At 37.8% G+C, this 16,940-nt stretch overlaps 1 protein-coding gene across 1 annotated transcript in view; it reads right to left on the bottom strand.

Moving 5' to 3' along the window:
* rbks (ribokinase) overlaps positions 1–16,940 on the bottom strand; it is a 52,124-nt gene that overhangs the window by 33,163 nt on the left and 2,021 nt on the right. Inside the window, exon 2 of the mRNA XM_063499235.1 lies at positions 12,855–12,916. Within this exon, the coding sequence (XP_063355305.1) occupies positions 12,855–12,913 (59 nt within the window). The 5' untranslated portion in view covers positions 12,914–12,916. The remainder of the gene's footprint in view (positions 1–12,854; positions 12,917–16,940) is intronic.

Genomic DNA, 16,940 nt, shown 5'->3' with positions numbered 1-16,940 from the left:
CAGACAGCTTCATGTTGTATGTCAGGACTCTGCGGTTTGGCTCTGGGCAGTGCTGGACTGAGGCCAAAGGGTTTGCGGGTGGCAAAATGTTGTCATAAACTTGTTTTCCTCCCTGTTGTTGCTCTTTTTTGTGCCTTTGTGCGCGTTTGTGTGCGTATGTCAGCGTGTTTGTGGCAGGTGTGCTGTTACAGTAAGTTCACTCAATCCCAGGATTTCCAGTAACTGAGAAGCCGGTGGCAAACACTAGAGGTTGTTCTAAATGCTGCTGTTTTTGCACAACCGTGTGAAAACAACTGACATACCCCAGGCTATGACAGGATGTAAGGTCAGTGAGGCTAAAACGTGGTAAGAAGGAAACAGAACAAAGGTTTAACACATAAAACACACACATTTACACACACACATGCACACACAGACACACACATATAAATCTTTTTTTAAAAAGTTTCCCACCTGTGTCACCACCATGCGACTCTTGAATAAGAAGAGCACTGACACTGACTCATTTTAATCAAGTGTCAAAAACCCAGAAGAAGAAATCTGAAAAGTGATTTTTTTTTTTGTGCCTAAAGGCAAAAAAGGCAGAAAGAAAAAAATCACAAAGTCAGCATTACAAGACAGAAGCTAGAAAGAAAAGGGAGGCAGTCATGTCATCTGCCATTAAGACAGTTTGTTTTGGTAGCACAGAGGCTCACCGTGAGGTTTCACAGCTCACAGTGGCAAAAGAAAATCCCAGAAACAGTTTGACAGAAAACCACCTGTGAACCGCAATGTGCCATTCAGAGACTTTGTTTTCTTTGCACAGATTACCAAACCAAAACACACCTTAAGCCCAGGCAAGCTGTCTCCTGATGTCAGACAGCCAAGCTAACTTGTTGCTTGCAAACTCTTGCAATATCTATATACCTATATCCATATTTATATAATGTATCACAGATGATAAGGATAAGCAGAAGTGTACAGTTCTACTACTGTTTACATTCAGTGGTGCCATCTTGGATTGCTAACTTGATGCATTGTGAGTCTGCTCTGAGTTTCCGAGTGGGAAACCTGAGTTCAGGGGGCGTTCCACAAAATAATTTCAACTGGGAACATGGAATTTCAGACTAATTCAGGAATGCACCATTAATTTCACACAATTTTTTTCCTCCTGGCTCTGTACACTGTCACTAGGAACATTGCCCTTATAAGGTCATCTAAGGCACACAGATGCCCCACCCACCTCCTGTTCAAATGTTGCACATACCAGGGGCAGCCAATCAGAAGACATCTGGCTTAAAGGGAGAGTGACCTTCAAAGGGAGAGGATCGAAAAGGGCTTTTTTCAGACTGGATGAACTGAGGGGCTGTAGCAAGATGCAGTAATAGAACAATAAGGATTATTTCGAAGTGTGAATCACTCAAAGCTACTCTAATTAGAACACAGGAATAAAAATAAGGAGCTGGAAGTGAGCAAAAATAAAAGTCCACTCTATATTCTAGTGCCAAAGCAATGCAAGAGTCATCATAGGGTGCTTTAAAACATAACTGAAACTCAGTGATACTGTAGGAGCAGCACCTGGTGACAGTGGTGAGAGAGAAAACTTCTCCTAACAGATGTAACCTATAAAAGAACTAGGCTCTGGAGCCAGTTGAAGCGAGTGGAAAGCATAAATAAAAAGTGTCCAAAGAGGCATTTATGGAAGACCAGAGTAACATAAAAAATACAGAAATCCCCATAGTTTTATTTAGCCAGTCTCATGGAGATTTGATGCAAATATTTACAGAGACCGAGACGTCTAAATGACTGTGAGTCAGCCTCCTTTACAGTGTTTTGTTTTTGCTGTATTACCAGTTGGAATTTCTTAAACTTTGCCCCTGATAAATAACCACCTACATTATTCTAAGTTACCAAAAAACTGATATGTATGGTATGCATGGCAAAACTACAACACAAAAAACAACACTTTAAAATAAATGTAATAACTCCATAGTGAAATAGCTGCATTGAAAGCGCATTTTGTGCAAGTCTTACAATAGAGTTACAACAATAATATTTAAAGGGATGGCACAAGATGGTAGAGGCAAATAAAAATGTCAGATTGTAGTAAATAATAAAACATACCAGACTTTTTTTGAATTGTGTTGACTAAAACTTAACATGTTTAAAGCCTGCTACAAAAGTAGTTTTGGTCTCTACAGTTAATTTCTTCCTTCATAAAAAGTCCATGATTGATGGTTTCTTTCAATAACTCATGCATTTTATTAAGGTTTGCATTTTTAGGATTAGAGCTACTTTTACTTATAGCATCTGACTCTGTAAGGCTTCACCTCTGTTAACTAGAGTCACTGAACTGGTCCGCTATACCATGACTGTGGTGTTGGTGCATTTTGGATGCAATTGCCTGACAAATAATATTACTTTCTAACTGTACTAACAGATGTCTAAGATTTCCAGTTTTGTTAGGCAAAATCTTTGGTTTTTATTAATCCGTTATATAGCACTAATTAACAGGTATCCATGTCTCTCTGTTGACCCTGTGTTGTTGTGTTGAGATGGTGATGGTTACAAAGCTAAAGTCAAAGCTTAAACAGATGGATGACTTAACAGTGGCAACAGGCATCTATAACATACAGTTATTTTTGCAATAATACTGAGTCATACTGTGGTGTAGCTAGTGAAATGGCTAACATTTCTTGTTGTGTTGGACGGTTTAAAGGTTGTGTGGAAGAGCATTAATCCGTGTCCTTCCTACAAAGGTCCCTTATCAATGCTCAAATTTCCTTTTTAATCAAAACATTCAGGAAACTGATGTTAGTGACAAAGTGCCAATTTGGCTTTCCAAAAACTGTTAAAAAAATGAATAAATAAGTAATGAGCCTAACTATTGTGGATGACGGTCTTACTCCACATTTGGCCGACAGCCACCTGAAGCCGGATGAGTGACAGGTAAGATAAACAGATTTCCAAATTCCTAAATAAACCCACCCACGCCTGTTCAAGCCCAGAGAGACACTTAGCCATTGTTGTCTGCGGTGAGTGCACCAAACAAACAGGGCGGTTATGTGCTAAAGTGCAACCTTAGTGCATTTTCTCCCACGGAACCAAGAGGCCAAAAGCAGGTGTGCAGTGACGTGAAGTGTTTGCTTTCAGGCTGGCCCTCATTTCCCTCTCCCTCCATCTCCATTAAAGTCATTTCTCAGCTGCTGATGAGCAACAGGGGGGAAGTAGACACGGACAAAAACAAGCTGATATGCTGTTTTTGTTTAGTTTTTTTCTGGGGGGTTTTCTGGGGAAAGTTAGAAATGTCTTTCCAGTTCCAAACACAACTTCCAAAGTGAACTTGCAAAATAGGATGAGGGAGGTCATGCTTTCATTTTTATTAACTGAAACTTTATTAAACTACAGAACAGTGGATATTGGGTGGTTGTACTAAACATAATAAACATTTTAACTGAAGTGTAATGACCTTCAGCTCTTATTATGACTCAGACAAGTGGTTGTTTTTCCAAGTTCACGCATGGCTCAGAGGATACTATTATGTGCTCATCTTATATAATTCTCCTTGTCCACAAAGGTCCTTTTAGCAGTAAATCAGGACAAGGTGAGCAGATTTAACAAAGAACAGGCTGAGTGAGGACAACATACCTTACATGGACATGGCGAAATGCTCCACTAACAAGAGGTGCAGTGTGTGAGTATACGTGGGTGTTTATATTTGTGTGGTCACACCATTTGTTGGAGTCACATGTGTGATGCCATTTTTTACGCAGTGGTCTGTATCAGGGGCTATAACGAGCCACTTATCAGGCTTGGCAAACCAACAATCTCAGAACACGGGAAATACAAATAATAAAATTATCATGTTAGTAATAACCTTTAGATATTCTAGCAAATCATCATAAAGTTAAGCAATACATACGTTTTTCCTCATCTCATATTCTCAGCTTAAACCTTAAACATACATCCTTTTATTCCTGTGTAGGCCTTACCCGTCTTTCATTTCTTTATATTTGGCTTCCAAGAAGCCACACTATTTTAAAGCAAGAACTCTCCAGGGTTTCTGAAGGTCTTTCAATTGTTTTCCTTTGAATGTTGACATTTTAAATGGCATCTTTAAGCAATTTGTTACTAGCAGAATATCACAAAAAACATATATTTTGTTCCCATTCTTTTAGTTGTATCTACAGCTACTAAGAACTATAGCTGAACATTTGGCATACCTCTGCCTGGTGTACAATGTGTTCTTAAAAAATTCAGGGAAGTGGAGAAGTGGAGGGCATAATAAGTAGCAGTACTAAATAAATATCCACAGCAGATGAACAGTATTGAAAAAATGTCCTCAAGGCCTGACACAGACCTGAGAGATTCCTATGGCCGTTCAGTTGATCCATCTACTGTTCACTGAAGCCTCATAAGAAATGGTTTCAGTGGAGAATGCCTATCAAGAACCCATCCTTAAGGAGGGGAAACAGGCAGAGATGGCTGAAGTAGTACGGCTCTTTAATTTCTCCTATTTTTTAAGCAAAATTAAAGACATGAAGGTTGGCTCAAGCCTTGTGCACAGAGTGATGAGTGATGTTAAAAGCTGAGTGCTTGCTGACCTCCAGCCCAGTGGAGCCTGTTCTTCAGCAAGTAACAAAAGCAACAATAAGCACTCAGGTTTGTAGTAAAGTAGCATCCATTTCTACCATTAAAAGCTAGAGCGATCAATTTGAAGCGTCTTTGGGCTTTCAACTTTGCTGTGTGTTACAGCTTTGTGTTAATGCGTAAACACACCAAGAAAGATTGTATGCATGTCTTCATTAAGGTAGAGATTTGTGATATTATTAACTGGTAACAATGCATCTGAGTAGGGTATCAGTGAGAAGTGTGACAAATGACTTTCTTCAGGGAGTCATTAAGTATTACTTACAAAAAAAGTAATGTAATATATATTATTTCTCAGTAACTCCAAGACTGCTAAGAAATGAAGTACATTCTTATTGTTTTCACAGAAATGTATTAAGTGTTGCAGGTCTGGTGTTTTCAAGGAGGAAGATATCGCCAATGATCTTCAATTGCTGCTGCCCATCAAGAAATAAGGCAAAGGTTACAAGGCTATTGCCAAACAATGTAACATCCATCGTTCTATGTGAAAAAGATTATTTACAGGAGGAAAACATTCAGGACAGTTGCTGATCTTCAAAAGAGTGGATGCTCAGAGTAACAAAAAATCTAAAGAGCTACATCTTAGAGTTTACAGGCCTCTGTTAGCATGTTAAATGTTAAAGTTTATGAGACTATGACAGTACATTTATAGAAAGACTGGACAATTATGGCTTGTTTGAAAGGGTTGCCAGTAGAAAACCTCCTCTCTGTAAAAGAACACAGCAAGGCAGCTTAAGTTTAGAAAGTTGCATCTAAACAAACCACAAGACTTCTGGAATAATGTCCTTTGGACATATGAGACCAAAATGGAGATGTTTGGCCATAAAGCCCAATGGCACATTTGCAAAAACAAATAGCACAGCTAATCAGCACAAACACCTCATACTATCTGTCAAGCACAGTGGTGATGGGGTGATGATTTGGGGTTGTTTTGCAGCCACAGGACCTGGGTACCTTGCAGAAATTGAATCGACAGCAGCAAATCTATAACAGAACAGCTGAAAAAAGAGAATCAAGTTGTTGCCATGGCCCAATTAAAAGTGCAGACCTCAACTCAACTCAAGTGCTGTGATGGGACTTTAAAGGAGCTGTGAATGGAAAAACACCCAGACATCTTTTTAACTAAAGTAGCATAGAGAGCTGTTGGCCAAACTTCCCCCAAAATGATGTGAGAACAATAATAAAGTCATACATAAAAAGATAATTTCAAGATATTACTGTTCAAGGTGATTCTATAAGCTACTGAAATAAAAGATGCCGTACATTCTTTTCCATATGACTGTATATAATATACCCAAATTGATCACCATGATAAAATGATATCTAAAGCTAAAGGCATAAAACAACCAAAAATCAAATCTGCATGGCTTGTAGTTGTGTTTGTTCTCTTTCAGTCCGAGTGTCGGCCTTCGGCAGGATGAATGACGAGAAGGTCTGTGAGTCCGTGCCGAGTTAACAGATACAGCTGATGTGATACGGTTACGAAGGAAGAAGTATTGTTGCTCAATGTTGTGCAAAATTTTTAAGTTGCATTTTCTAAATCCAAATATTTTTCTTTCTATCAAAAAGTAATGATTTAAAAAGATTCAGCTAATAATGATTACTCACCTTCAACTTATTTGTCAGATTATTTTCTAGGTGTCTATTTTATCATATAAATTTAACACATTTTTCAATGTCAGCCAAATGTAGAAAAAAATACGAATTTCAATAGTGATATCGTAAATGTTTATCTATCCAACTATTAATATCAAACCCAACAACAGTCTGTGAACCATCACTGAGCTGCTAAGTTATTTTATTGACTTATTTTATTTTATGAAGCCATGTTATTGTACTATATTCAGTTTTTTAGGACATCTTTAAATTCCTACTATCAAGAAAGCAACAGAGTTATTGCATTACACATCTAAGTTTCTACTACATTTATTAAACAGTTTTTATTCATTTACTTGAAGTCATTCTATGTTTTTTAGTTATTTTATTGTAGTGTATTCAGTTCTTTCAGCTTTAACTTGAGTATTTTCCCTTTTTGCTTTACTTTTTACTCATATTGTATTTTATAGTGCTACCCTATTTTTATTAAGGGCTTTTTTTTGTTGTTTTACTGTTCTGGCTCCAGTGAACAGGGATTTTCCAACTTCTGAGATAAATTGTATCCTGTTATATCTTAGACAATGATCACCAAAACTTTTTGTCAGACCAATTTGGCAGTTAACTGACTGAATGAGTCATTTAAAAAACAAATGAGACAACCCAACTTATTACAGTTGTATTCTGAATTTGGATTTTAATTCAGTTTTTGGTGCTGTTTTGGTTTTATTTTCATTTTTTTTAAATAATATAAATTGACGCTACTTATCCGGGCAAAAATGTAAGAAGTTCAGCATAAAATTTACAATACAATACAATACATGAGCCCTTGTAAAAACAATAAAGAAACCATATAATTTGTTTTGACAGGACGAGACATGTGGTGTATTTTGGATTTAATCCATGAAAATGTTAGGATACTCAGGCTTCTGTCTCCTTAAAAAAACTCCTCAAAAAAAGGCTCCTTTCCTGCCGATAATTGTTTTTGGTGATATCATTTTTACAGAGTGCTGATTCAGTCTACTGTGAATCCCTTTTTTCCTTTACAACTGCAAAGTTTCTTACTTAGTCAGGCATTAGTGACTGCTCACAGGAAAAAGCACTGACACATTTTTATCCATAAAGCAATGCTGGGTAAGTTAGCAGTCTAATATGCTTTTTATTCCAGGTTATGATATATAAGGGAAAGCAGCATTTTCTTATTACTCACCTTGTACATGCAATATTTTTCATAAAAATCTAAGCTTGGATTTGAACCTTGGATTATGGTTACATGTGTTGTTAAATTTAAAAGAATCATAATAAATGTGTTGAAGAGGGCATATTGTGTATTTTTCTTAAGAGGCCACTAGTATCTCTTGTGGCAGGTTTTAGACTATCATGTTGTATATCTTGCATTTTACATTGTATTTGTTACGCTTTTAATATGTTTTGAATTTGTATGGTTTCTACCTTGGCCACTTCACCCTTATGAAAGCGATTTGATCTCAATAGCCTAAAAATGGAAGCTAAAACAAAAAATAATAACAATACCTCAGTGAGCTGTAGGGGGCACTGTATGGCTTTGACAATGGGTTCAAAACCTGAACCGCTCTGCACCTCTTCTCTGTGCGCTGCAGATTGCAGACAATCAAACACAACCTTTTACTGCCTAACAACATGCACAGCCTGATGGATACATTTGAAACTAAACACTGCAGAAATCTGCCTTACATTTGGGTGTTTATATGGCAGAAGCAAAAAGAAAAGGACCGTGTGTGTGCGTGTGTGTGTGCGCCTCTGCTGTCTGTCAGTCAATTGTACTGCCACCCAAACACTGGCTGTTCAAGACAACTGGATTTCTAACTTCAAAGTCATGCATATCACTTTGAAGGGCTGCAAATGTATTCCCCTATCCGCATTCTGATCTCCATCCAAAAAAGCCCCACCACACACACACACACACACACACACACACACACACGCACACACACACTCCCTGTCACTAAACAGGCCATTTCCCATTAGCTTATTAGAGCCTTAATTGACATCTCCTGCCCTTCAAAGCAGAAAGTCACTGCTTGAATTGCTAATGAGCAACCAAAAAGTGCCTTTCCTTTCCCAAAAAAACTCGCAGTAGGAGAAGGCATGTGTTTCTGATAAGTGTGGACAGTCAAGCGACAACTTTGTGCAAAGCTGCTATGAAACTTTTTCTGCAGCTCATATTTTGTTTGTTGTTTATTCAGAGCTTCAGTCGCTGGCATGCAGGTGACAGTCATGACAGTTATTGCTCCCCTCACCTGTCAGTCATATATGTTTTTCACATAAAAATATAAAAGACGCAGCATGACACAAACTGTTGCGCGACCTCCACACTTCTTCACGCTGAGAGGAAGACGTTTAGTTGGCTGGAGCCCACTGAGACTTTTGCCATCACAGCTGATTTATATGCCTTTTGAGATTGTGTCATTTGCTTGCAAAGGTTCTGGTAAAAGAGGATGACAAATTGTTTTAAACTAACCCATTGTGCTGCAGTTGATGACTAATGATTGTGGGAATGGATCCTACTTGGCTCAACAAATTTCACCACGTACGAGGATGATGCAACGCTGACATTTTAGCAAGCAGGAATTATACCAGATCATCTGCACAGTTTGACTTGAATTTACCATCAGATGGTCCCACCTTTTAGATCAGAAATTAAATGGACATACTCTGATTTTCTTTATTTTTGGTCACATATGTATTATTACAGTGATGAATGCTCCTAATAAACATGACCACACTGTATGTACATGTGAACCTAGGATTCAGAGTGCTCTAAAAGCCTTCATTTGTTTGTAAAATGATGCCAATTAGAGGAAGGGATAAATAGCGATTTTGATTTGTGGAAACTCATAATTTGGTTGACCATCAAGTTTGTAATGTATAATTCAGGCTAATACATGCATCCATAATTTCTGTCTGCTTCTCTACGATCCAAGTTGTATGAAACTAACTCATCATAAACATTATTAATCTATTTACTACACACATATCAACCAATCTGTCATCTGTGTTTGCAGGTCTATACGACACAGCAGGATTTGGGCCTCTCCATGGAACTTCAGGCTTTAACCCAGAGTTTTCTGTGTTATGCAGGTGGTTCACATCGCCATGGTAACTTACACTGCAGACCTAACCTGCTCAAGGGCAGATTGTGTTCGAGGTAAAAGATCGACAAGCATGAAATCACTGCCTACTGAATAATTCAGATCACTGCAAAATAGAGTCACTACTCCTGGAAGATCACCCGGACTTCAGTGTGTGGATATTAAGAGATTAAATCAAGTTTTTGTCCTTCAAAAAGAGCATCAGTAGGAAATATAGATTCACTTCAGCATTAACTTACACAGTCGACATTTTTCCAACTTTTCTTTTGTCGTCAAATAGACTTTAAGTGCCCACACGTTCATAGAGCATTTATATTTCCATACTTTTCTCCTTTCTCACACTCTCTCACACGGCACACTCTGCTGCTTTGTCTGCAGCAGCTTTGTTGCTTTCAGTACAATATGTTTAACCTTGTCATATTTTTCAGTATTTTAGTTTTCCTTTCTGTTGTAAAACCAGAGGCAGACCTGAGGTGGACCCTATGTTCACTTATTGAGGTGGTAAAATGTAGCTTTTTATGATCGCTTAACCTGATTGCTGGCGTTCGAGTAAGTGAAGCCAGATAAGCAAAAGATATTCTGGGTATGCTGAACCTGCTTCACAGCACGGGGCCCAGTTAGATGCTCTCTTTCCTAGCTGATCTTGTTGCTTCACCCCTACAGCATTTTTTACTGCAAACACAAATGAAAGAGAACGACTTTAAAACTCCTCAGAATATATAATGATGAGACAAAGCATTCGTGTGAGATTCTTTGGATGTGCCAGGGAGTTTTTAATTTTGATAAAGCTGGAAAGATATTCATCAATTACGAATCACTGTAAAAGCACAAATGACACTTCTTGCCACACATTGTCTCATTTAAATTAGACAAGTTCCAACCGATTTTTCATGAAAACAGGCCGTCCTCTGTGCTGAAGAAAATGCAAGAGATGCTACAAGAATATTGCGTTTACACAATCTAGTGCCTCCATAAGACTTTATAAATCACCAGTCTCTTGTTGGTTATACTACATGACTTAGATTTAGAATGTAAAGGCCTTTGGATTCTCTAAAGAAGCACCATACAATAAATAAGGATTATTTTGAACTGTGAATCATTCAAAGCTGGATTCAAAGTCCAAGATTTAAAAAAATTCTACTTACGAATAACAGTAACATAAAAGGTGCGCTTTAATCATTTGTATATCTTAGACTAATAGATTAGCTTTTTATGTACCAACTGACAAGCTAAAAATCAAGAGCTAAACAAACTGAGGTATGATAACCATTGTTTACTGAACATTTGTTTTTATCTTGTTTATTTCCTTATTTTTAATTTATTACTTTCACTGGTCTTTTAAAAAATTGTAGTTACAAAACTGCTGGGAAAGGGTAGGCGTAAAAAACTAAAGCGTCAGCCTACAACTTTTTGCTCAGTAATTTAAATTATTTCCATTTAATTCAGTTTTTGCTGTCTATTTTTTATTTTGATTCACTTAAATAAAAATATCATGTGTTTTTAAAAATGCCATGAAAGCTGATGGCAGCATTCTTCGGTCCAATATGAACGTGTTTTGCAATCTAGTAGACGGATTAGAACCTGGAGCCTGCCCTTTATTACTGCCTAATGGCCTGAAAGCCGTTGAGCCAAACACACGCACACTGCTGATGTTCCCTGTAACTCAGGGGCTTTTAGGACAAATACTGAAAAAGCAGCAGCATTGTCTAACTTTAGAACACTTCCTCTATTCCTGTGTAGGCAGACTTTGCAGACCATTTCAGGCTGATGGAAAACACCCCTCAGCCCTTATGCCATATTTTCCACCAGGCGTGCATGTCAAAATAAAATCCCTGGAGGAAAAGGCTGGCTACAGTGGTTAATAATAATAAAGGGAAACAAGCAAAGACAATTGACTGTTTGCTGAGGTGCATCCTCTGAGTTACTGTTGCTAAGCCTGAGCTTTTACGGTTTACACTGATAATGGTGGCAGATTTACAGCTTCAAAACAAATTTATATAAACAGTTATCTGCATTTAAATATGCACAATCTGTAGGAAACCTGGGTCTTGGTTTCCATTTGTTGATGGAGTAGCACTGACGTTTGAACAGGCTGCAGGCAGATTAACTGTGGAAAACAGGAATTCAATGGATGAAACACAATCTTGAAATCTTTGGCTATAATCTGATACAACTCAGTTTTTTAGACTTTGTCTGCAATCATAATCAGACTGCACTAAAAGACTTGCATGCAGAACAGGAAGTCTTGTTTTCAAAGTCTTTGTTTTGTCTTGGCTTTTTATATGAGACCATTGCTGTGACCCACCAATACTGGCTGTTGCCCTCAGAAGTTATTTACGTTATGCTGTCATGAAATCAGCTTGAGGTCTGCCCAGAAGGCAAATGTGAAGCTGATACATCGACATCTGCACAACGTCCACACTCATTATCTGATGACGAAATTTATGTCATCCAAAGCAGACTTATTGGCAAGAAAGCCAAAGCTCACCTTAGCATATCACTCTGAAGTCAGAAGTGCTTCACTCTTCACAATGACATTACCTTTACATCTGTTTACCTAATTATTTGACCTATTGCCCTTGTTTAATATGAACATATAAATTAGGTTGACAGCACCCATTTGACTAACTCAGAACAATGGGAAAGTCCAGTAAACTGAAGATTTAAGAAGGTAAGTTGTAGATTTACACAAGTTGGGAATGTCTCTTGTAGCTGTTTCTAAACAACCCCAGATTTCACATTTAGGTGAGAGGAAATTGGTTAGGATGTTCAGGAACAACCCAGAAACCACCACAGCTTAAGCCTGCCATGAACTGGAAACTGCTGAAACACCAGCATTACTGTCCACAGTGAAACAAGTTGGTTAAGCAGGCTAACATTAAGCTTCTGGAATGGTCTTCCTAAAGCCATATATATTTATTGATTGTGTACTGTGCCTAAATGCTGGGTCCATGCCAGGAAACCAACCAATTTACATGATCAGTTCTGCCAAGAAGAGTGGTCAGATATCCAGCCAGAATTATACCAGAAGCTTGTTGATAGCTATCAAAAAAATAAATTATATTCTAACCATGAGAGCCTGTATATATATATGCTTGTGGTTTTTTTTTAAAGTCATTAAAGGTGTATGCTCTTTATTAATTCCACCCTGGAAAAGTTCAAAAAAATCATCAAAAGACCAAAATTACAATGACGTTCATCCATGAGATGCACTTACATAAACCTCTGACCACAATTCTAACTATTAAGCAATGCCACATAGGGACTTGACACAAATTTGACAAAGTCTGCTGTACATTTTTGAAATTTGTTTCCTAACATGGTAATGTGCTGTTTCCTGTTGGGTCCACCTGAGGAAGCAGAGGCGTTTCCTGCACCCAGATTTAGCCTTCTCATAAAATTTTAAGATGATTTATAATCATTGTCAGTGGAACAACTTGTTTCACATGCTATCATCAATTTACCAGATTTAAAGTTAAATAATGGACTAAATCTACTTACCTCACCAAGTCAGTCATACAGGAGCCAACCACCACAACATCAAAGACCTTCTCAGTCATGATCTGATGATTAAAAGCCACACAAACACATACGGTTGTATTATTACAACAGGAACAATTGCCCTTTCTCCATTTAAATTAACTGTTCAATGAATTTCACAACATTCAAAAAACAGAAAGAAGGACTTTAGCTGCAGCTTGATGGGGGCATTTCAGGAAAAATATGTAAACTAGTTTCTCAACAGCCTCCAAACAAAAATCACTTGATTTTATTTATCTCTCACATTAGCATGAGCTTGAGTGAAACAAGGAAGAAGGTAAAAATAGAGCATTCATGGCTGGCTGAGTTGGACAAATTCCAATCTTACTGGGGGTGGGGTGGCGACAGTTTCAATGCTACACCATGTGAATGCACCGCAGCACAGCAAAGTCTTTAATTAATTCAATCCTCTGCTTGTATCGGAGCTAATGCTAGTGTGTTAATCTCTTCAAATCTCTTCCTAGGCAGTGGAAGACTTGGAAAGCTTGGCCGCTGGCTGTAGGATGGCTCAATTCTCTCTCCCACATCTTGCAGAATAGTGTCTTCTCTCTGCAGGCATGAAGAACTTCACTACAGTGAAGAACTGCATTGTCTGACCACTTGAATTAGCAGGGAACTCCCTTCAAAATTCTCACTTGCTAGTTAAACTTGAGCTGAGCTATGATGCTCAGGAGACCAATGTGAGAAACTTCATTTATATTAAGGGTTTGCTATAAAAAGGTGTTGCAAAATGTGTTAAAAAAAAAAGCACATTAAGGAAAAGGCATGCTAAACACTACAAACAGTGTAATTAAAGTTGCATGTACAATGTGATACAATTTTAGACCTGCAGTTTTTAAAGTTTTGATGAGTGTTACTTTAGCGTGTAGCCAGCATGTGATTGAGGTTCACACATATTAAACACTTTTAAATTTTTCTTTATAATATGATGCATGCTGTTTTAAGCACAGACTGTGTTTGAAAGAAGGATGCGGACTGTTGTTTTTCTGGAAGCAGTGTTAGCATTTTTGCAGCCACCATGTTGGTTTATTGCATCTTGGAATGACCATATGTAGACAAGAAGGTGGGATACTAAGCAATATGCTGATGCTAGCTAGCTTGGTTTACAAACTGCATCTACAGATGCAGACAAATGCTAATTAGTTATAAGTAACATCCAAATAAAATCCTAGAACTTCACTTACCAAAACAAGAGAATAGACCATCTGCCGGTAAAAATAGCCACACAATAAATCATGTTATTGTAATTATTTTTCAGATAATTATAAATAAAATACTCAAAAAGGCACCAGGGGTCCCAAGCATGGTCTAGAGATCCCTAACAGTTAGCTAAAGTGAAAACCTAGAAGACAGTTAGGTCTCAGTCACACAGGCCTTGATGCTAGTCAAGGCAACAGTCTGGCAACAATGGGACACAGGGGAAAAATGCATGTTTCATTTCCAGTTACTGGAGTTTGCTGGTAGTCACTAGTGTGAAATTGGTTGCAAAGAGGTAAAAAGTGTAGATTCAAAAACATCTTCGCGATTGCTTTGGTCACTATGAGGGTGCATAACAGACACTGACACTGCATGTCTGCAAACTCTTGTAAAATACTTGCCAAGTGGTAGTGAAACTGTGGAAAGTGTAACACGAAATGTCAATGTTCACCTTCAAAAAAAAGCTGCACATTTTGTACACTTCAGAGAGTAAATGGCAATATTTGCGGAAAGGTCTGCATCTTGCATGCAAACTGTGGGTGACTTAGACAATCTGCTAGCAACCAAAGCAATCACAACAAGTGCTCCTCTTTTGTAACCAATTTTATTTGGCATATGCCAACAACCTCCAGGGGACCACTAGGCAAACAGTTGAGTAATACATATTTTCTCTAGAAACTGGTGGTTGCTGACTGCTCTAGGCCTGTGTGACTGGGGCCTTAGCAGATACAGCCACCTCTCAGTGACAGACTACACCCTCAATTTTAAGCCTTACCAAAATCTGAACAGGTGAGTTATAAAAAAAATCACTCTATGTACAGCTGCCATGAAGAAGGAAATTAGCTATAGAGATAACAACTGCTTTTTGCAGTAGGCTATAAATTTGTTATTTCTCCTTTAAAATTGCATATGAGAGTCCATGGAGATTAACTAAGTTTTAAATTCAGCTTCCAGTAACCATTAGAAGAAACTTCAGCTTTTGGTGTTTCTGTGTTGGCTTAAGTTTTCAGCTATGGAGGACGATGCTTTGTGTTTTGCGGGTAATATTCCATTTTTTTGCTAATTAATAGTTTAGAAATCCACGCTAAAATAAGAGATAAAACTGAAAGTTCTGTCTGTTTTGCTATATTATTAACACACTACATGAACCTATAGATGATTAAAGGTATAATATTGCACTCTTGTCTTGTAACTGTGTCAGGTTGCATAAAATGATACAAAGTCTGCACTTTGTTAACTCTGGTTTTAGATTGAACTGCAAACAAAATCCCAAAGAAAAAACTTTTGGATCAATTGTAAAAACCCTTGTGAGCCTGCATTCTTCCCAGTGTCTGGCTTCACTGGAAAATATTTTTATGGCAATGATACGACCATATCTGTATAACAAATGTTCAGATAAATTCAGATTATACACACTTTTTCCAGCTCTACCCACACACAAAAGCTAGCTGCATTTGTTTTATTTCAATTCCCGGTGCCATAATCTCCTAACCACTTAAGTTAGACCAACTTCAAGCTGAGAGTTGAACTAGTAAAGAATTTCACCAGAATACTTTGGCTCAACATATTTCTTGGGGGGGCTGTTTTTCCTGGATGCTTTGAGACTGACTGTGAATCACTCCCAGGAAGGTGGAAATTCCCAGTGGTGAATCAGACAAAACTGCCCTCATACGGTCTCGCCCGGTGCACTGATATAATTTCTATGCCTTTGTGCTCACCTTTCATTTTTATTTTGCAAGTTAGGGTTGTTCTGTTTGCACAAGAAATGACATATTTCAGGTCTTTCACATGTTCACTCCATGCTAAATACACTCTCAGAAACCAAAAACCTTTACTGCACTTTTAGTGTTACAACAGCTTGTCACTAAAGCTAAAATAAAGGGCTGTACCCTTGAAGAGAGGTACTTATTAGCCAACCTTGAACCTTAGTATTAATATTTGTAGATTTTTTTTGTTGAGGCTTCTATATAATATAATGACCTGCTGATCTGAATGCTTTTCATTTTTATTTTATTTAGCTAGCAGTAGTTGGAACTTGGTTGGAGTCACTGTTGGAGCTTGATGGTAAATTAATAGTCTTGCACGGATCAATGCAGATTTGGAAAGGGGCCAGGATGACCCACCATATGTGGTGTCATTTCTACTGCGGCAGGAGTGCTGGCAGTGAATTTCTATTTTTATTTTAGTGCTGTTTGCAAAACAGACCATTTAAAGTTGCACTGCTAAAAATCAGTAAGTGGAGGGTAAAAAAATGCAGGAGCGGCAAGCTTCCTCCAATCCATCCCCAGCAAATTACACCAGGTTTTACAGTTGTGGTCAGAAGTTCATGGTTCATGAGCATGGATATCATGGTAACTTTATGAAGATCTCAGAAGTCTGTGAAGATCTAAGAAGAAGAATTGTAAATTTACACGAGTTGGAAAGGTCTCTTGGAGCCATTTCTAGAAAAAACCCTCCCGCAGATTACAAAATTGTACAAAATTGTACAAAAAGGCTGCCAACCAAAAATGAAGCCTTGAGGATTATCTTCAAATTATGCCAGAAGCTAGTTGATGACTACCAAAAGCATTTGGTTGAGGTGCAACTTGCTAAAGCATATTTAACCAAATATTAGTGGGGGTGTATGTAGTGTATTTTTTACCATATCATTCAAGCTCGCGATAAAGGTCAACTTCAAAGACAATAATCAACCAATATATCAAATGACTAATATTATCAGCCAATGGTAATCTGTTACATATATAGTAGTATTGCAGTCGGCTTTGTTTAATAAGCAACAAAACAAACATTTTCTTTAAAGACTGTAATTCAGAGTAGGTCTGCTTGTTTGTTGTGGAGAACACGCTCAAT

This window comes from Pelmatolapia mariae, linkage group LG16_19, assembly GCF_036321145.2.
Source record: "Pelmatolapia mariae isolate MD_Pm_ZW linkage group LG16_19, Pm_UMD_F_2, whole genome shotgun sequence".
In the NCBI taxonomy this organism is placed as follows: Eukaryota; Metazoa; Chordata; class Actinopteri; order Cichliformes; family Cichlidae; genus Pelmatolapia; species Pelmatolapia mariae.
Note: the sequence above shows the minus strand (reverse complement) of the source record. Positions and strands in the feature narration are given on the sequence as shown.